General features: G+C 36.5%; 1 protein-coding gene across 6 annotated transcripts in view; it reads right to left on the bottom strand.

The window, feature by feature from the left end:
• TBC1D23 (TBC1 domain family member 23) overlaps positions 1–22,047 on the bottom strand; it is a 30,922-nt gene extending 8,875 nt beyond the window's left edge. Inside the window, exons 1-15 of one of the 6 annotated variants that reach the window (XM_030453302.1) lie at positions 21,917–22,047; positions 14,866–14,977; positions 14,545–14,650; positions 13,831–14,035; positions 11,852–11,975; positions 9,690–9,814; positions 9,544–9,587; positions 8,532–8,635; positions 7,649–7,771; positions 6,600–6,692; positions 5,295–5,465; positions 5,048–5,090; positions 4,336–4,442; positions 3,557–3,699; positions 2,251–2,295 (exon numbers count right to left, since the gene is read on the bottom strand). In XM_030453302.1, coding sequence (XP_030309162.1) covers positions 2,251–2,295; positions 3,557–3,699; positions 4,336–4,442; positions 5,048–5,090; positions 5,295–5,465; positions 6,600–6,692; positions 7,649–7,771; positions 8,532–8,635; positions 9,544–9,587; positions 9,690–9,814; positions 11,852–11,975; positions 13,831–14,035; positions 14,545–14,650; positions 14,866–14,977; positions 21,917–21,960 — 1,589 coding nt within the window. In that variant the 5' untranslated portion in view covers positions 21,961–22,047. Of the gene's footprint in view, positions 1–2,250; positions 2,296–3,556; positions 3,700–4,335; positions 4,443–5,047; positions 5,091–5,294; positions 5,466–6,599; positions 6,693–7,648; positions 7,772–8,531; positions 8,636–9,543; positions 9,588–9,689; positions 9,815–11,851; positions 11,976–13,830; positions 14,036–14,392; positions 14,426–14,544; positions 14,651–14,865; positions 14,978–21,422; positions 21,616–21,916 lie in introns of those variants that run through there. The other 5 variants (XM_030453341.1, XM_030453312.1, XM_030453321.1 and 2 more) reach the window with 5 other exon arrangements.
• Between the last annotated feature and the right edge of the window lie 232 nt (positions 22,048–22,279).

The following is a 22,279-nucleotide window of genomic DNA, read 5'->3' as shown; positions in this document are numbered from 1 at the left end:
AGACTCAAACACATTTGAGTCTAAACATTTGACAGTAAGAGCTGCAAATCCTGAGATACTTAAAAGCTCCAGCTCAGATTGCTGTGATTACATGGTCACAGCTATAATTTCAAGAGTTATGATCCTCAAGTGTTGAGAATGTCTGAAAGATATGAGAAAATTTAGAAGGTTCAGAAAGCTACAAAATCAGTAATTGCTAAAAAAACCAGTTCATGATTTTAGCTCTTACAACTGGCAACATGTAACAGTTTAAAAAACCCAAAAAGAGAAAAACCAAGCAAAGTATAAGCAAGTGGGAGAGGCAACCTCTTTAATAATATATAAATGAATGCTAGTACTTATGTGTACCTGAAAGAATATTTCAAAGTTAAAAAAGAAACCTATCTTTTCTATGGCTAAAATTCATTAATGTAGACAAAACAAAGAAATGTTTAATAGAAAAAGAAACAAACACATTCTACAGTAAAACAAAAAATAAACATACAAAAACATGCTCATTAGTGTGTAAGACATTAAGCATCAATGACACTGACAATTTAAGAGGGCAGTGCTTTTATATGGAGGCTTTTGTAAATATGCTTAGTAATACATAACCAATTGAGTAAGAAGCATATTTAAGGAGTGTAAAATTCAATTGCACGGAGAGGATTTAAGACAAGTTCTCATTTAGATCACTTTACAGATTAAAGTTAGTCAAGACAGGAGAAAGGAAAAAGCTGCATTACAGAAACCTGGTAACACTTTAAACTAGATAAGGATTTCCTTTAACCTGTTAGCATGGGAGGCCACCATTACATGTTACAAATTGAATGCATTTCCTTTTAATGCCAAACCTGCAAAACGAAATGTATTGGTGATAAACACAAAGTGGGTCTAATTGAATGGACAGGAAAAGAATACCATTCCAGGTTTTTAAGAGCTGCTAATCTAAGAGAATAATCTAGTGATCAAGAGTGTGAGCAAATTTGTTATTGTCTCTTCCCAATGAAAGAGAAGATAAGCAATATAAGTGAAAAGAGAAAGTATCTGAAGTATAATCTCAATGTATCAAAACTTCATAATTACAAATACAAATTCAAGTGTCTTGCAGTTATAGAACAGTCACTGTTTTAAGTTGGAATTTTAATGGTTTCTTACCATATTCTAAAAACCGATCAACAAAATGTGGAGATAAATCCCTGTGATCTTTAGGATTTCTGAATTAACAAATTGAATTATGTGCTACTGGAATATTCCTTTTTTTTAATTTTTTTTTTTTTTTTTTAAGAATAATGATTAACATTACGAATGGTTTTGCTCACACAATGCCATTCTATAATGCTTAATGGTAAATACTATTTCAAATCATATGGAAACTACTTGAACAAATAATTGGTCCTAAATCCTTGAAAACCCAAACAGCATTTTAAGCATTCACTCATTCATTCATTCTTCCAGCACCAATCTTTATGCTTTTCCACCTATGTGGGTAAAAAGCTATAAAATAACGTTCTTAAGAGTATAACCGAAGTTCCAAAGTGATTACAAATGAGCTGTCCTTAATTTATCACAGATAATTTTATTTAAGTCACAATTTTTATTTCTGAAATAATTATCAGGCAATAAATCTGAGACAAATGTGAAGAAACTCCACACTTGTATGTAGTTATGTGAACAAGATAAGGGAGAGTTGCAAGGCATATTTACTTACAAATTCATCTTTTTTCTTTTCCCAGTAATGATAATCTCTGTTTTTATCAGGATGTTTTATCACCATGTGATAAGAAGCATAAAAATTCTAGATAAAATTCTGTATGAGCTCCCTGTTATAGCTAAGCTCTGATGATTCCTTATGAACAGTTTATATCCTGTCCTTTTCATAGTTGTAGTCTCTCTTGTTAAAACCTTAAGCCATAATTTGTTCAGTGTTTCCTCCCAGTGTCCTTCACTAGTACGAGTCACTAATAAAACTTCTAAAGGAAATGGCAAGTAAAAAGAAAAAGCAAATCCTTAAGAAGCAATAGTAAGGAAGAGAGCAGAAATAACGAAGTAGAAGCTAAGAAAAGAAAGCACTGACAATACATTCTTGTTCTCCCTCGATTCTTCTGACCAAGTGCTTGCAGAACCCAATAGCTTGAACATATTCAGAAAACCTAAATTAATACAAACGTGACCAATTTTGTCAGTGTAACCAATGCTTACAAATACTGTGATGCCATGCTAGATACGACACAGGTGGTTTTAGTCAGACTGCTTAATTATCAAGCTTACCGCTCCAGGCTTGCTCTGTCTGGCCAGGGAATATTGAAAGGTATTCTAAAGTACATTGGGGTAGAGGACAGAATAAAAGAATTAAAAAAAAACAAACCAAAACTGACAGAAAAACTCTAGCTTGTAAAGGTTATTGAGTACCAATGTCTTAGCAGCATACAACTTGAAAGGCTGCATTTTAAATAACTGTGAAACAGGCTATTCAGTTACAGCTTTGACAGATGAAAGCTGTTACTCTTTAAAGATAAGTATTTGGAATGATGCCTTCCAACTTTGAAAGTATCTTTCAATGTATTTGCACATTCACATTGCCAGCTCTACTTCAAGATAAAAAAACCAAACAAGAGTGGATTCTGGATTTATAAAGGCAGATTTACAATGGGACTTGAAAAATAACATCTTTGAAAAAGTTAACCTCGGCTTGACAAGATGAGGTAGTAAAAAGACCAAAACAGAAACAAAACCCCATCAAACAAAACCACCCATCTAGAGTTCTTCTGTTGTTCACTCATTCCCTTAGAGTCAGGATGGGGAGGAGCTGAAATAGAAGTGAAATAAATTTTGGCTTTCAGACTGAGCACAGAACTGTCATTGTTTGAATGAAGGAGGAACTGAAGAAGGAGGGCTTTCAGACTCTGAGAGGGATGGGTTCTATTCCCTCCCTCTTCCTGCCCATACTCTGTATCAGGGAAAGCCAGCAGCTCCTCCTTTCTTTCTGCTCACTGCTGGATGCACTGCTGTTCCACTGTGCTTCTTTACCACCAGCTTGACACATGCTTGTGAGAGCCCATATCTGTCTGGTTGTATATAATTTTTTTTTAATATATTTGTATTATTTGTGACTTTATCCCTTATGTTATTACCTTTCCCCTGTGTTAGTAAATCTGTATCCAATTGTTTTCAGTTTCCAACTTTAAGTCTCGGGTCTTTATTTCCCTTTTACCTTCCTTTTATAGAGCTGTGGGGGAATAGAGAAAAATTCCTAGTTTTGTGGTCTGCCCAAACTGCTAAGCCACGACAAGAACTGACACATTGTAAGAAATTAGAATAACCGTACTGTGACAAATTCTAGATAAAAATTCAAGAGGAAGGGCTGCTCATGCTGGTCTTGCCACACTAAGGCAGCACAACAGGGTTACTGTATCATGATAAAATTGTCAAGAGTACAGGGGTAGAAAATCTGAATGCTGAAACCAGAAAATAACCTTTTTTCCTTTTGAGGACAGTCTTCACATGTACAAAATAGCCACCTGAAATGGCAAGTCATTCTTCACTGCTAATTCAGAGTGATACATAAATGACTCACCTGTCCACTGGAGTAGATGTATTCTCGATAAAACTAATAACCTTTTCTTTCACATTCACAGACTTGGTCTTTAGAGCAACTGTCATTTTATTCACCAGAGACTTTACTCCTTTTCCATCACTTGAACCATTAGGAGAATCACCCTGCAGAAGTAAAGCCTTTCAGGATTAATCATATAAAAAAAAATTTAAAAAAAGAGTTATTTAATTTCCAGCACGTTAAGAAAGGAAACAGACTACAAAACACTTATCTATGTTTTGGCATTCAGTAGAATATAAATTACAGCATTAATAATTCTTTTGGAGTTCTATCCAATGACAGCAATGGTATGTGTCTCAGGTAAAGATGATCTGCTAGGAGAAGGTACAGAGCAAGTCATTGAATTGATGGTAAACTGTATCCAAATAAAAGCCAAATTCTATGTACAACTTATCAGCTGTAGAGAAGAGTCAATTTTGAGCTTTCCCATGAAACTGTGTCAGTTTTAAATATAAAATTTATTCCCAGAGTGAAAAAGAGCCAGGAAAAGAATTGTCCATTACACACATTCTGCTGGAAAATGACTACAGCAAGTTCTTCTCTACAAGTTCTTCCTCTCATGAGGATAAAAATATTTAGGTCACCTCCAACTAGACAATGAATATAGTTTGAAATTAAACATGCAATTGAAAACCATGACTTGCAATAATGCATTTTAGAGAACAGAACCAGGAATATGAACAAAACAAACCAGTGAGGATTCCACCCCACGATTACACTTGACCTTAAAATTCACTTACATCAGCAGAGTTTATGCTACTTCTTGAGCCTGAGGTACTAGCAATCCAGTGACCATATCCATTTTCTGGTCCTTCCACATTGATATCTGCTAAGTGCTGCTGGAGGGCTGTTAAGAGACCAATTAAAAACACTCAGAACTACACTGGAATTAGTCTGTTTATGAAAATACTGCATATCCAAGACCTACCAGTAAATCATGCTATCAAAAACTGTTAATAAAATAGGTAATCCAGATACTGCTAAAAGCATTCCTGGCTTTTCTTTCAGCAGTGCAAAGGCATTAAGATTACCTTTATTTTAGTAAAGAAAGCAGTCAAAATACAGCAGCTACTAAAAAAAATTAATTGCTTTGATTCTTAAGATAGCTGTTATGACACTGCACATACTGACTAGTATTAACTCTATACTCATACTGTAGTACAGGTCTCTCCACTGTTGTAGAGCAACACTGATTCTAACAATTAATTGTAATTATGAGGCAACATCTTCATACAGATCCACTACCTACAGATGTTAAACATTAATAATGACAAGTGAGACAGAAGAAGGAAGTTCCCCACCACTCAGAAATGTAGGTAAACCACAGCACTTATATAAAACATAAAGGTGACAAATGAGGCTTAAGTACTATTAATTTGGCTGATTTCTAGCCAAAGCCTAACAAAAATGTCAAGAGCATTAAGATACCAAGTTCATTATTAATAAGCTTACCCATAAATCCTCCTTTGGCAATGCTTACGTACTCCTTATTTTTCTGCAACAGAAAGACATTTTTGTTTGAAACAAAAATCTGTGTAACGAGTTTGCAAGCATGACAATGAAATGGGTTAATTTTACAAAACCTGTAAACTGAGTCATGTAAAAAAGATTTTTTTTGGAAAATATTTTGCTGTTTAGTATCAATGATATGTGCAGATGCACATTATTTCAACTATTAAAATCAACAATAATTTAGTACCTGTAAGAAGTGTGCTAGAACCATGTTCATGTACATATCTTCTTCTTCCCTGCCACTTCCCATGAAGCAGAGATGTTCCCCACCAGCTATGGAGCCAGACTCAATAGACTGTTTTTGTGCTTCTAGTAGGAATTTTACAGACTGTGCGAATTCGGATGGGTTTTGAAGCATCTGTGGAAAGAACAAACAAGAAGTGCTGTTTGATGCCAACATACTGTAATACAACTTGTGAAAAGTTATAAATTTTGAAAATGGTTATAATTTGTTGAGCACAAACAAGGCAACATCAGCACTGTACAAGACACCTACACACATACGCAAAAAAAAAAAAAAAAAAAGACATCCCGTTGGGGAAGAAATTTTTCCTAAATCTACACTAGCACAACTCGGTCATTTCCTCTTATCACTTGCTACCTGAGAGAAGGGATCAGCTCTCACCTTGCAAGAACCTCATTTCAGGTAACTGCAGAGAGCAATGTGGTCTTCTCTCAGTCTCCTTTCCTGTCCATTTAATTACACTTGTGCAAATCATACTGAATAATACACCATTTTAATTAGAGAGGTAGAGATAATAGATGCAGGACTGAGCTTCTTAACTTAGAAAGGTAAAAAGACCCTTTCAGGGAACATACACACAGAAATCATTCCATGCAGTATCCATGGACTGCTTGAAGTGAAATAGAGGATTGATCAAGATGCAAAAAATACACTGTAAGCCATCTGAAGCATAAGTATTTGGAGAAAAAAGGAGAGATTAATATGACTGAATGTTCAGTAAGGAATTCATAATGAAATGGAAACTACAGCAAAATCTTTAATGAAGTAATTATTCCACAGTACATCTGAGTCCCCAAATTAATGTATTTCCTCTCATATTGTACTGCAAACATTTTAAAGGAGAAACCAAATACTTTTCAAGACATGCTCCTTACAAGCACACTGTCATAAACTTTTCTGGGGAAAAAAAAGCTACTTAAAAAATTAGTGAAACCTTTCATTGGAAATTATGATCCTAAAAAGATTTCTCCTCCAAGTAGTCCAGTCTTTAGCCTATACAGGTTTCCAGTTCTAAGCAAAGAACAGGAAGTTTGGAATCCTAAATTCAAGCATTATTAAGGACTAAACTTCTCAGTAAAATGATAGTTCCTTCAGAGAAGCTAACTTTTGGAACTTCACCATGTAGCTAGACATGCAGTCCACAGGTCAGAGCCTGAACTAAGAATAATTTTCAAGACAGGACATTCGCCTCTCTTTCTGTTTGATTTAGGGTTAAAAAATAGTTAAAGAAACAAAAGGCATACAAACCAAATCCGAGTCTAAATGAAATGCTGTTGATAAATGCCCAGCATTGTATTGCTCTGCAGGACGACAATCCACTACAAAGAACCTTACTCCTTCCTGAAAGAGAAAGATATTGCCTGTTACAAAATCTTATTATCATATCCTAGTTGATGGGAAAGCATATAATTAAATTATATTTCCACACTAATTCCAGTACTACAGAGGCTCCTAAATGGAGCTATCATAAAAGTCTGATTTTGTTTGATTAATTTGAACTTTTACAGTTACCAGACTACCAACATTATTCCAATAGTGATCTCCCATTAATCTTGTGCATCAGAAAGGGTCACCCATGTGCAGTACACACAGTGTAATTAATTCACCTCTACTGAGAAGCAACAGAGTGGATTTGAGTGCACACAATAAGATACCAGAAGCAACAACTTTCAAGTCCAACAGTCCATTACTACAAAGCACATAAGGATAGCTTTATCTCCCTCTGACTAAAACAGGATATAAACAAATGCTTAACTTGCATTGGTGGGGGGGGAGAACTATGCATGATGAAACTGAGCTACAAAAAGACAGATGTCAATAAGAAACACTTTAACCTAGCTACACAATTATCCATCCACTGGTCATAAACAGTGAAGTCTGCATCTAAGTATGTCTGCAACTACCACAGAAATAACCTGAACCTATTTTTGTTTGTTTAAACCTTTAACTGACAAAAGACATAAAGGCATTCTTCTCTAAGGTATTGAGTAGTAGGTTTTACATATTCCTCTACAATGTCTCCATCTGGAAAGAAATTTAAATTAGTGAGATATTACATTAAGTTCCCAATTCTCAGATTCAAATCAGGTGTACTAAGCTCCCACAAGCTGTAATTCGAGTTCCTACAGCACAATACAGATCATCTACAAGGGAGATGAGAATACTTTTTTTTTCAAGTAAATATTTATCTGTGTTGTTAGCACTTTAAAATATCAATGACACAGGAAGTAATAAATTATTCTTTTCCTTTCCTATAAAACTGGGGGACAGATGGAAGAGTAATTTGGTATACTAACTCCTTGTTGCTGATTTGCTTGAAGAATCTCAGACACAGAAACTGCTAGACAGAGAGCCTGGCTCAAGTCTGTGTCATCATCCTTGAGGCCCAGCAAGCTGCTGCCAAAAAGATTGTGGTTGTCCTAATAAGACAAGATGGGAAAAAGAAAATTTAATTGAAGCCATTGTCTTCAGGTGTGAAGGCTTAAAGGAATATTAAACCCACCGTGTCACAAACATTAACACCTGTATTCTTGTCTACATAGTCATCAAATCTTTTAACTGAAATTGTTTCTGGAAATCATGCCAAGGTCTGAACTTCCATTCCAAACACACTTGTCCATCACCCTGACCATGCCAACATGATGAAACACGTGTTCCCCCCCCAAAAAAACCCCCAAAACAAATTCACACATCCCCTCTGCAATCGTTACAGGAAATACATACAAGCAAAGGGCAATGACTATCAAATACTTTCTTTTCATAAATTCACTAAAGCCAGATATCTTGAAGAAGGCAGAACTCCAAGAACAGTGCAGGTGATAACAGCTTTACCTCTGGTGACTTTTTCCTGTTTTCTGTTGTAAATACAGCTAGGACTCCTGTGCAGTCTACTACAATTTCATTGTGTCAGTATGGCATTTTAGCTTCATCAGTTCTTACAAGAACAGGCTTTGCAAAACAGAATCTCAGTCATAAAGTGAGAATATTGCAGGAAAGCTTCCCTCTACCATGTTTCACTTAACCTTCGTATCTTTCAGGGATCCTAATAGTAAATACCACCACAATAGCAATGAAAAAAATGTTCAAAATGACACCACAATGAAATATTCAAATTTACTGTCAGCACAGGCTTAAACTGTCACCAAAAAGAAGAGTATTTCAAAATTACTTTGTTATTACCTTCCTGAAAGAAGCTGGAGTTTTGCTACAGTAATATTGTGCCAAAGAGAACAGATCTTCTATATCCTCTAAATCAAGATTGGCTGGTGAGGTTTCTAAGAATTCTAAGATAGACAAACAGCATAAGTGCACCATTATTTCAGAGGTAAAAAAGCACCATGCATTTTTCACATCATAAAATTACTTATTTTAACAAGGCATAACACAATTGAGTTTAATAATTAAGCATGAGTGTTGATTCACTCTCTAGGTGGAAAGAGAAGATACAGGAAATACTTCTTATCCATAGAAAACTTATGCTATCTGTTAGAAGTTCAAACCTTCTGTGCAAATTGATTTTTACCACACTGTTATCTCTGTATAGGTTTAGCTTTCAGTTGCCTTTTCTAAAAAGGGTTGACCAAGAGAGTCCCCTTGAACAGAGTACTTAGCCAGTACTGCTAGTATATATCCAATATGGTACAAGGGTTAATTCTGTACTATATTGCAAAGACTCCAAGCACCCTCATTTTTAACTTGGAGATTGTAAATTACATTGTATTATGCCACAGGAAAAAACCTCACAAAGGCAGGTGAAATAGGCTCACAAGAAATTTAGTATAACTTCCATAAAAACAGAACAGGTTAAGACAAAAACAATGAATTAGGCTCAAATCAAGTGCATATGAAGATAATAATCAGGAAAATACAAGTGCAGTAGACTTAGAGAAGGATTTGAAAGCTCCTGCTTTGGGGCCAGGAACATGGGCAATTGTTTCATGTACATACAAACTGAAGTATAAACAGGGGTTGTGAATGCTAAAAGGAAACAGAAGAAAAGAATATTAAGGACAGGGCAAATTTGATGCAGTAAAAGAATAGTAAGAAAGGAATTAGTGATGAAGAGAGTCATTAATGAGAAAACTACACGGAAACAACTAAATCAGTTACTCAGTAATTAAAAATAATAATAAAAGAGGATTATACTATGTGGCAAATATTTCATTAGCAGCTATAGAAGAGAAGTACTTACTGATCATTTCTTCTTTATCTGATTCTTGTGCTAAGATAACATCTCTGAAAACAGTAATGTCACAGACATAGATTAAGTCAGTAAAACCAAAGTGGACTAAAATTTTGTCAGCAAGAAATGTCCCAAAGAATTCACTTTACACTTACTTTGCATTGACAAGGATGATTAACATTAAGAAATAAATAAAGAATGGATCTGCTTGTTGTAGATATCCATCCCATATTGCCTGAGTGACTTCAGTTGAACAGTAATATGAGAAGAGGCTTCCAAGCTAAAAATTTAGAATACAGTGTGAGAAAAAGGAATAAGCAGGAACAATCTTTATCAGGTTAATATTTTTAACAGAGATACAAGATACCTGAAAGAAAATAAAGACAACTAAATTATGTTGAAAACATACATTTATATCATGTATTGAAAGATGGTTCTACCCTCAAAAACAATTTTTATGGAAACAATGCAATAATGCTACAGATTATCTGTCAATAAATACCCCTAGTATGAAGACAAGCTCAAGTGTACCTTGTGAGCCTTCCAAATTCACCCACAGATAACACAATAAGGCTGGAATAGTGTTTAGCTCTTAGCCACTCCCAAACACCAACAATTCAAGCATGCCAGTAGTAAGAGAACTATATTTGCTCAACTAGATTAGCAAATAGGACTTTGAAAGGATTGTGTAAACCACATCACTTTTGTTTTCTGTGGTAGAACCAAGCCAACTGAACGTGGCTGCACATCAGTTTGACATTCGCAAGCAACACAAAATTTTCACTACAATTTCACTGTTTGCCTGCTCCCACATTCCAATTTAAAAATACATCCCCTCAGATATGCTAAGTTTGAACTGGATAAAAGAAAATGTAGGATCTTATTTTTGTACATGCCAGATAATTTTGGCAATCATATATAACTCAAATGCCTACCAGCTGGCATCATTGGGGTCTTACTGAACTTGCTGATACATACAAATTCTGCATCAAGAGAGCCTGAGCTTTCAAAAACTCAGTATCTGTTTTTAAACACTACCATGGAATATTTCAACACTTCCTAGTACACTTTAATAACAAAAGGTAAGATCTATGGAACGCTGAGTCAAATGCAACTGAAGACAATGTCCCTGAACAAAGAGGCAATGGCAGGTCTCTGAATGTTAAGTATTTCTGCACACCAGCAATCTCATAATATAGAATGAGTGTTAAATTTTTTTTCTGAGACTGTACACCAGAAAGCAAGACAAAGAGGACTGGCAGCTACTCTAACTCATTTCCCTCTCTCCTTTCAAAGGGATGATTTTTTCCTAATTAATCACTAAACTTTTAATAAAAAACTTCAAAGAAGTGTGTATTTACTATGGAAAATTCTATGTAAAAGAGTAGTAAAAAAGCCCCTAATTCCTCTCTTGAAGGCTGACAACTGACAAGGCAGATTTTTAGAGAATGAAAATTCTTCATAGACATATCTTAGCATTAAAATTAGTAGCAGTCTAAAAAAAGTCATTTTTAAAAGACCAACCAAATACAGACTTTGCTGTTTACTAATTTTAGTCTTACTTCATTAACTGAAAGTAATGGAATTACAAAAAATATTACTAAGCCAATGGGTATAATAGAAGAACCTAGAAGAGCTCATGGGTCATAAGGGCTTCTTTATTAATTTACAGGCTTGTCCTCTGCAAACACTGATTTTGTACTGCATATACTAATAACACTGAAACATGAGAATTTTGTTGGTTTATGTTGTAATTCTGTTACACAAACTTGATGAAAAAATGAATGAGGTAGGCAACTTTATGACTGTAGCTAACTCAAGGCAGTTTTAAAGTTAACATGAAAAGGAAATGATCAGGTCTTGAAGAGCTGCATGCAAATTATGTGTGCCTGAATTCCAAAAGGTATGAAACTGTATGAGGTAGTCAAGTATAACAAATAGCATGGAATTTTTAAAACTTAGGCTCATTTTTATCCAGATCCAAAACAACGCAGCTGCCCACTATAAAAACTAACATCATGGCTTCTGACTTGTTTTTTGAGTATGTCAGTTGCTGTCATTCTTACTTATTCTCATTTGTTCCTAATATCAGTGGCTCACTTTATGTCCAGTACAACAAAAACGTGACATTAAAAGGATATCAACACCTTACATTATGTTAAGTAAAAAAAAAACCCAAACCCCACACTATAGTAAACAGGATTTCAATATATGCAGTTCTAATCTCTCGTACTACACTTCCATAAACTGTCAGCATGTACTTAAACTTTAACAGAAATTTATTTTTCATTATGTTTCCCTACTTTCACTTTATTACCCAGTTGAGTGCATATGAGTCTGGAGTCATCTTCTTAGTATCAAGAAAGGAGCAGAGTTCAGGCTCATGGTACTGCAGAAGCAGCCTAAATAGATGAAACGGTCTTCCCTTCATAAAACAATCCCTAAAATTAATAGTGAAAATAATATTAAATCCCTCCATAGTTTTCCTGTTGTCAGACCTAAAGCAGCAATTTTGATTATGCAATTTCCTATATTATTCTTCTAATTTGCAGAGCCTGACAATGAATAAAACTTGCCTCAGGTTAAAAAAAAAAATACAAAAAATCCCCAAACCATAAGCACTGAAAACCCTATTCTATTGATAAGGCAAGTGAAAGAACTGCTAACACTTGACAGAGTATGCAATACAGAAGTATTCAAAGCAGATCTAAATACCAAAACAAGGCTAGCATAGTATCAATATTGTTAACTGAAAATTGAATTAAAAACTATAAAGAATTCTAGTAAGCCATCCACAAGAAATTTAACAGATGCTTATTTTGTACATGGATAACAATTTCACATCATCAAGCAGAAAAGACAAGTGTATTGAAAATGAAGAAATGGTTGTTTAAAGACATTGGAGCAAACCTCAAGTGTTTAAATACTTAAGTATTGAAACTTTGACACACATATCTCCAAATACAGCTACCAGCCTAACTTTCTTGAACAAGAGTATGGCTGTGGTGGAGAGAGGGAAACATTCACAGAAAATGATACACAGGGATTCTTTTTTGAAATTATCACAAGAACTCTGACCTCCCATTAAGATGACAGGCAAAAAAGTGTGAAAAGAAGAAAAATATTCTATTAATTATATTAGCATAAGAATCTAGAATTGCAAATTCCTTCCTCTTTGAATGGCTATTATGGTCAATTATTGGAGCCATTCTTCACCACTTTTCACATAGAAAAAGATTTAAAATGAACCAGTCATCAAATAGTAATAATATTCCAGCAGTCAAACATCAAATTGAGACCAAATTGCTCTAAGTAGAGATTTGCCTACTATAAATTGCTTTCTTATGTCCTTAATTCTCCCAATGAAAATAAAACAAACAAACAAAGAAAAAAACCACAAAGAAACACCTAGGCTTTTTAGAGAGACTCTATAGACTACTAGACACTGACAGTGTGGCTGAAAGTACATGAGCTACATGACCATCATACCACTATCCTCAAACAGTTTATAGTACTTAAATCAGAAACAGACACAAGCTGAATCAAGTGACAGGACCGATAAATGTTTTCCTGCCACAACACCAACCATGCACTTTTCATATTACAAGCACACAGCCAATATCTGGGACAGAATGTCCCCTCCAGGGAAACAGACTAAGAACTTTAATTAAACTAACCATTTAGTATTTTACTAGGTCTTGATAGGAAGAACCTGCAGCCCCACTGGAGTGTCATAGTGCTACTCCAACATAAATAAAAAATCATTTTAGTGAGAACTTCTATATAATAGCATGAAAAACTCCAATTTTGTGGGTTTTATATATATAAAAAAACCCTAATAACTTAAAACCCCAGTATTTTCAGTCCCAACCCAGTAAAATGCAGACAAAATATCAACTACTTCTTTAAGGTCCCTTCCAACCCTAGCCATTCTATGATGAGGAGGATATAAAGAGATTTTTAGACTTAATTACTGCTTATAAAGTACTTTGAAGTGACTTTGAAGGTATAGAAGCATTTTAGGTATCAAAAATGCTACTGCTTCAAAAGGCACATTGAGCCCCCTCAGTCACATATACACTCTTTACACTTAAACCAACTCTATCATCTCCTGGACTTCAAACCAACAGGCACTGAAATATGGCTCAAACTATTATCTGACAACTATTGTCAGTTGTCAGGAACCTGACAACTTTGGTGCAAACAGTGTTCCTCTAGCTGAAGCCAACATGCACATTCTTTCAGAAAATACTTTAATAGTAAAAAGAGTAGACAGGCAAAAGAAAAGAGTTTTACCTTGGAATGAATTTATTCATGATAGCATAAAAGCAGTTGTACAAATCACTGCGTGGCAAATGAAGGTGCACCAGAGGTTTGAGTAGATGTATCCAGCCGAGGAAAGAACTGTATTTAACATTGCGTGATTTACAATAAAAAGTAATAATAGACTCAATATCCAGCAGTAATACTGACTTCTCCTCCTCTGGCACTGACAACTGGTCTGAAATAGGCACAGCAATACAAACTGCATTAATGGCCTTTCAAAGAATTTAATGAGATTATTTCATAGAATAATTGCATCACTAGTGACTGCCTGGAAAAACAAAACAAAATAGAAAACAAAACAACAAAACTAGAAAATCAACAAGCCCAATTACAGAGTTAAAAACTTGAAATGATACTATAAAAAGAACATCTGACAGAAAAGATTGAGCTTGGAAAAAATTTAATCTTTTTCAAATCCTGGAGCTTTCCTCCTATTCAGCTTTGACCATGCAAACTATAATTTAAAAGCTAGTACGTCAAAATTCCATAACACCCTTCTCAGAGTGCAAGTAAAATATTACTGTTTTCTTACAAGTGCTTTCTGATTTTCTTTGCCCTCTCATCTTCCTCCTCAATGCTTCCTCCAAACTGTAAACATAATTGAGGTTATTGAATTTGAACAAAAAAAAGCCTTAAGACAGCTAAGAGTTTTCACATAAGTGATCTAAACATAACTGAACTTACCAATTAGCTCTTGGCAATCCTTATGAATTATAGTCTGTTCTGGTAGGTCTAAACAGCCATCCCAGGATGCTAGGCTGTCCCCCTTTCCTACAACATTAAGGGCAATCTGAAAACAAACAGAAAACCCTCTAAATATTTCAGCATCTTTTTGTAGTTACCCAATTACTGACCTCAGTGCAGAGGTATATACTAATATAAATCAACAGACATTCATATTAAAATTCTAGTACGACATCTCTTCAGTATAGATGCATGCTATTTGCATTATTTACCTCAAATTAAGCAACTGTTTTCCAACTGTTGATTTAAACTCATATTTACCTTCCAGACTTTGGCTCTCAGATCTGGAGGTAACTGCCTTCCTTGAATGATGTTTCTCACGGTTTCAAGATCACAGCCTCCTTCTTCCAGTGCATCTGCGAGATCTTTTTCCCTATAATAATGATACAATGTGTTTATTAAAAATAAATTATGTGATGCTTTTCAGTGGTTATCTACTAAATAGATGGAGACTGATCCCTACTATCAGGCAAAACTAACATATAAGATGTACCAAAAGACAATTTGCCAGTTAGTGGAAAAAAAAATAATTGCAAATTTGTGTTCTTTCATTTTTATGGCTGTTTAACATGTTACTTTATTCAATTTACATACAAGAAAAAAAATTAAGATCAAAGAATTTTTTGTTTACTTTCATGAAGTGGCAACGTTGCAAAATGTATCACAACAACACAAGTTTAGTTGCTGTTTACAACCTAAGCAAATTTTCACACACATAGAATGTATTCAAAGCAAAGACTAAATTAAGTAGCAGAGTTCTTTTAAAGTAAAATACTACATGGCAGAGAAAACTTATTTCAAAAGTTTAGAACAGTCAGCTTTTAACTCCATCTTTCCCTGGAATGAAACAGGTCCTTTAAGCCAAACTCAGGCTTACTTACCTATAAAGTTCTACTACTGTAAGTATAGACATGTGCACAAGACTGAATTAATACATTAAAAAATGTTAGTAATAGTGTAAAAAGTAGCAAAATATACACACTCAAAAAAGCAGTCAAGAGTAACAATACCAAATTGCCAATGAATCCCAGACAAGGGACATTCATTGGCACTATAGGTAAGAAGGTACGCATTCAGAAATTCCTTCACAACCCCTCTGATAACTTCTGCAGACTGTTTCAGTGATTCCATGCTGTCAAAAGTGAATCACATCTGAGGGTTTCAGGAATTTCAGTAATACATAGCACAGCAGGGGCCAAACACCAGGTTCACTGGAAAAATAGCAATGGCAGTGACACAGAAGTCCCGTGGGCAAAAATTCTGCCCTATTTTCTCATCTTGGCTCTTCTCTACTGACATATGCCTCAAGGTTTATAGCCTATAGAGGGAAACATAGAATGAAATTGTTTGTTCAGGGCAGATATTAAAGCATGAAGATGCATTCCCTGTGAACACCACAGCTATTTGTACATGTGTAATAACAGGTGTTAAAGTCCTATCAGTACAATTCTCAATTAAACCACATTACATACTATTCAGTCAATTCCAAATACCTGCAGAAAAAGACTGTCAGCTGCTAAACTCTGCCTGCTTCTTTAATTTGCATATATTCCAAACCAACTCCTTGATATAAAGCTTCTCAAGTTTGGTTTTCAGAAAGCTAAACACATACACCTCTGATAAACAGATCAAATTCTCAGTCCTGTAAGAATCTATGCAAATGCAGAACAATTAGCAATGAGCTAGCCTTGGCTAGCTTACTCAAGACTTCCCAAAATATTTACAAGTTCCAGCAAACTGCTAGCAATCTGGAGCCTTGTCTTTCACAAGTAAAGATCAGCTAGGAAGTTTTCTGTTCATAGGAACAACAACTATTGCACTTAGTTTGGAAAGAATGAAGCACTTCTCCTTTTGGACAAACTCTTCCAGACCAAAACATCTTTCTGCTCAACCATGACTCCTAATTCTAGATGTTATTCTGAATTTTGGTTAGATGTGTACAATTCCAGCCCATATCCAAGCCATGGCCTGAAAAGTTAATTCTCACAAGACATACTGTCCTAAATGACATAATATACAATTTTGCTAGTAGTGCCCCTGCACTAACTTTCCAGACAGAACTATCTCTGAAATTCATGCTAGTTCACTGACATATTATAATCATTAGATAACCACCTTTGCAGATGCTCAATGTTGCTTTTTTTTTTCTAAGCCAAGATACCTAGATGTGAGAATGAGCTGGAAGCAATAACAAAATTAACAACTGCTGGGGCTTTGGTTTATATTTTTTTTTCCAAGTACTATTTATTTTATTTATAGATTACTCTGATGTAGCTGACAATAATAATTTATAAATATTAATGAAAAGAAAATTGTGGGGATATGAACAGCAGAGAAAAGGCAGTAGCAGGTGTTCTGGTAAACTACATATATACAGGAAAAGACATATAACATTAAGAAAATTATAATCAACCACTAGATTACAATGACCAGAATGTAGCTGCTGAAGTAACTATGCCTGTGTATTTTTTATTAGGAAGAACATATCCCTTTGAACTGCTTCTTCCAAGTCAAAGTCTTAATTTGCAATGGGCACACTTCTAATACCAATTTATTATTTTCAGAGCCCAACAGGTGTTTTCTACACATACAAAATTCATTACCTAAAAAGAACTCACCAGCCCAAAACAAGATCATTGCTCTTTTTCTGTGTACACTGAATCTACTACTACACACCTGTCTGTCAAAGATATTAGTGGCCTAAAAGGGTTTAAAAGCACAAACTCCAACTTAGATTACACTGCTTATCAAACTGCCTCCCATATTCTGACAACTGATCTGATGTTGGTTTAACACTTGAAAAGCTTCTTTGATTATTACTCCCACACTGCTCAAGTGAAACACATAACTGCTCGTGATAACTCTGGTAGGCCATCACCACTCTCAGTAAGTACTAGTACTCCTTAAATATCTTCACACATCATCCCCCTTTTCCCTAAAGCAGAAGCAAGGTTGCTACAAGCTAAACCCCTCCCAGGAGTATCATGAGTTTCAGTTTCAGTGAAGTCATTGTCTTGCAGGACATCAAGCACACCCAGTCTGCAAGTTTTCAAGTATTTCTAGTAACTGTAGTATGCAAAGAGAAAGGCACCTATACCACCACAGTGTTGCCACCACAATTATGAGGGCCATCTATACATATCCAGGTTGGTGCCAGGGGACTAATTTATTCTAACAGATTTTTTATTATTTTTGTTACTAAGCAAGTACTTTACTTTTAAAAGATCATAATAGCAAACAGGTTTATAACATGCTTGTTTATAACAAGCTTTACTTAGCAGAAAAATGGGCAAATTAATAGCGTTGATGAACATTTCTGAAGTCAATGGTTAATTAAAATTATTTTATAGTTACTCTATCTTTCCACAGCAGAGAACATAACTCCCCACCACAGAATACTACTTATATAAAGGCTTCTCTGCCTGCTCCCCCTTGCCTCCCCTGACTCCCCGAAGCAGGCTTCTAGTTACTCTGGTTCTTACTTTTAATTTAGGATTCTCCTGAATACTGGAAAAAAGCCTCAGCACATGTTACATTAAGTTGAAAGTGATGAGAAGTGTTTGTTCTCTATTGAAAAGAAATGAACATAAATGTAGTGAAATGATGCAACCAGGTGCTACTAATTCCCAGGGAGTGGCATGAGCTTGTGTCAAGCCCACCTGTGCCTGATTAGGGTGGGCCCCCACTTCGCATGAGCAGGATTAGGGGGCCAATAAAAGGTGAGTCCTGAAGCACAGTCTGAGCTTACTCCTGAGCAAGCCAGCAGAGAGGTCAGTTGCTCTTGGAGCAATAGCACCATGCCAGGCTAATCAACCCTGAGGGCAACAGACTCAGAGCACTATTTGTGAGTCTCTGCTGGAACACCTGGTTGGACCTTGAAGCGCCATGCACTAAAAGAGGTTTGTCTTGCTACACGTAAGTCCCTCCAATTTACTTCAAAATATGAATTGTATTCATAACACCACTGAGCATTCGGGTTTTTTTCACACTGGATTTTTGAAGAAAAACATTAATTCCCTAATATTTTGGCCTATATTTTTTTCCTCAAGTGTATTAATTTCACATTTAACTGCAAAGGATTTTTTTTTTCTTTGTATGCTTTCAGAAGAAATATCATGGCCCTAAGCAATGATAAGCCAGATTCTGAGCATGGAAAAAATACATATGTACTAGTTTTGTCACCCTGTTGCCTGAAAACAGTTGGAGTGTATTTTGGAATCCACAAAATGAATTATTCCAATGCAAAGTTAAATGCATGGGAACAATCCTACCTCTGCTTAGATTTATATTTTGTTAATTCCTAACTTTCAAAGTATAGATCTTTAAAAAAAACACTCCTTGACAAAGTTTCCTGAACCTGGAGGATTAATTATCTGCATAAAGGTTTTAGAAATTAATAGCTTTTTATATCTTTATCTGCTTGAGAATCTTCATAAGGAAAATAAGATCAAATAATTTATTTCTTTGATAAATCAGGGGGTAAAAAAAAATATATAACTCCCAAATACAAAAATTTTAGCTAGAGAAGAGTCTGGTTTGTTTGTGTCTATACATTCTATTGACTAAAAGTATTGCACTGGCTAAAATTATGATTAAAATAATCAAATTAGTAGAAAAAAAAAAGAAATTAAGCACAGCTAGAAAACAGTCTGCTTCCTTTGTGTTTCACACAGACAAAACTGGTATGTATGTGTTTTTCTATGCTCAGAACATGGCTTATTTGTGCTTGAAGCCATAATATTTCCTCTGAAAGCATACAAATTAACTTTTGAGAATATGCCAAATAGTTAAAAAGAAGTATTTAATAAATAAGATCTTTTTAAATCAAGACTGTTGATAAATTTTCTGTATTTACTGAAGAAGAGGCTGACAATCTCATCTTTCAATAATGCTCATCTTTCAATAAATCTGGGGGGAAGTGCAGTGGGAGTGTTATTTTTTAAGATTATATTGTGCAGTGGCATATGTTCCTGGTTTTATGTTAAAATAGCAGTTGGTTCAGATGAGAGTTTTGACTCAACACTAGTTTATGCCCCCTTACACCAGCACTCCATGTCAATGTGACCCTGAAAAAACCAAAAAGGGCACTTCATGTCTAGATTCTACATACTCAAGGTGCTGAACACAAACTTCTCCATGCCTTTCAATCCCCCTGAAGAACTGAATAGAGAGTAAGGAACCAGCACTGCCAGTTTTGTTCCCAACACAGTTCAAGTGTCCATAGGCATCATTTTGTGTGCTGGCTGGGTTGTTTTAGATCATGTTATTGAACAGTCCTACATCAAAACTATGGTAAAGTAGTAATTTATACCAAGAAGTTCATCCGAAAGTTGCATATTCTACCTAGAAAAACAAGAGCTGTTCAACAGCGTTCAGATATGTATAAAACAGTTTAAATCAATACATGAAAAATAAAATAATTAACTGGAACTTGCTTCAAAAAACTCCAACACACATAAACCAAACCACAACAAAACCAAAAAGCCATGTAAAATTTCTAAACATGCAGTACGGAATCCAACTTTGTTATTCACAAGGTACAGATCTAGTAAAAAGGATGTATTCTAGCATATTAATGTAGCATTTAAGCATGGACTTCTTGAACTGTTACCATAAAAACTTATGAAATCCCTTCTAACAAAGGCCCTCAGGTTTGCCTTTTCTAGTACTACCAGCTTACAGAAGCTACATTTTGAAGCTGCCAGTCAGAACAGCAACAATGCAGGCTGTGCCTTAAAATATGTCTGGAAATCATGCTTGTGCCTCATTCTTAATCAGGAATTTTAGCAGCTTTTTGTGGTCTCCAAGATTGTAACATTATTTCAACATCAGTAATTAAAAAAGTTTGAAGTATTTTTTCAGAAATATTTTAACATGGTTCTTACTCAGTGTCCAGGGTTATATTTCTAAGTGTCAAGACCACACCATAAATGAATCAGTCCTCAACTTTGTAATTACATCCTCAGGTGTGTATTTCAAACACTCAGGTGTGTATTTCAAAATAATGCTTATGCAACACTGGACTTATAGAATATGCTTAATAAGCTTTGAAGCTATATATAAATAAAAAGCTAAAAAAAGCTATACTAATTAATTTTCTGTTTTCTAGTAAATCATACATGGTTACTTTATGCAAGAGCTATTATGTGTAGAACCAACCTAGACAAAGAATAGATGCCAGCTACACCTGTGTGTGGGTCAACTCTGGCTTCTTTACAGTAAGATAACCAAATGTAAAGAAGGCTGAGCATAGTTAGCAAGAAACTTTGACTGTGCAACATAAAACAAAGCCTAGAAGCAAAAACATTAGATTGGAAATGTTCATAAAAAGTAGGTCTGAGATAATAGTTGGAAGCTTGTCCACGTGGAAAGGACAAAGAGCAATGTTGTGGCACAGAACCATAAAAAGAAATTAAATCACATGCATTGCAGAAGCACATAAAAAAAAAAGTAAAGTGAAGACGCACAGGAAGAGAGATGTGGAGTGCCATAAGAACAGTGTTTAAACATTTATTTAAGCCTCAGCAATCTTGAGTGAATATTCATGCAACAAATACTAAAAATCACACCGCTGTTACCATCAAAACGATCCTATACACGCTCCAGAAATAGTCTCTATTCTTGGCCTAGAGGTTCAATGTGAAATCCATGATAAGTAATAGCTACAATAGAGGGTGGCGAGCAAAAGCACTCAGAAAACAAGCCAGGACCTATTGCTGTCACCTGTGCTTGAGCAGGTACGCAGAGAAAGGGGAAGCTGAACTGAACAAAGCAACTCTGTTTCAGGCAGACAGACGCTCACACCGAGCAGTTCCTACCGCATACTAAAGCTGTCATTTTAAACCGGACCAACCGCCTCCCTCCAGACTGGGCACGACCAGAGGCCGCCCCGTCTCGCCCTTCTTTTGACGCCGGTGCTTCCTCCTTCGGGACCCGGGAGCTACCGAGCGCCCGGAGCCATTTGTCCCCGGGACTCGCCCCAAGACTCCCACTACTCTGGGGCCTGCCGGACCAGGGTGGGCGTACTACAGGTGGGCCGGCCCCACCTTGGGGAGCTCCCGCAGCCACCCTGCCCCTTCCGAGAGCTCCGCAGCGGTGGGGCCACAGATGCCCCCGTTCCGACGCGCAGACCTCAGCCCCACACCCCAAGTGCGGCGGGTCCCGGCGGAGGGGGGCCAAGCGGTGACGCGCAGGGGAGATTTCAGCCCCTCTCGCCCACGGGCTCCTTCCCTCTGCCCTTCTCCCCGTCGGCCCCGCTGCGGAGGGGAGGGAAGGGAGCGGGAGGAAGGGCCCCGACACTCCCGTAACTCACCAGCTGCTCGACGGCGGCGGCTGCGCCTCTTCCCCTTCCGCCATAGCTGTTGACGTGCCCCCTCGCAGGGCCGTAAAGCGCGGCGGAGCTGGGGTGGGGGGGGTCCCAGCTCACAGCATGAGCGGCCTCCAGTCCCCGTCTCTCCCGTGATGTCGTGAAGTGAGGGCGCCCGCCGCAAAGCACGGAAACCTGGCAAGGGCAAAGGGCGGCTCCAGCAGGAAGGGAAGAGGCGGGAGCGGAGGTGAAGTGGTCGGAGCGGACAGACGGCGATGGCCGCTCCCTGTCACCGCGCCCTGACAGCAGTCATCTGGGACAGCGCCGGGCTCCCTGTAAGGAAGTAGGTCCAGCAGGTCCTCTGCAGGG

Source organism: Calypte anna, chromosome 1 (assembly GCF_003957555.1).
Source record: "Calypte anna isolate BGI_N300 chromosome 1, bCalAnn1_v1.p, whole genome shotgun sequence".
Lineage (NCBI taxonomy): Eukaryota > Metazoa > Chordata > Aves > Apodiformes > Trochilidae > Calypte > Calypte anna.
The sequence above is the reverse complement of the archived record's forward strand: the minus strand, read 5'-3'. Positions and strand labels throughout refer to the sequence as shown.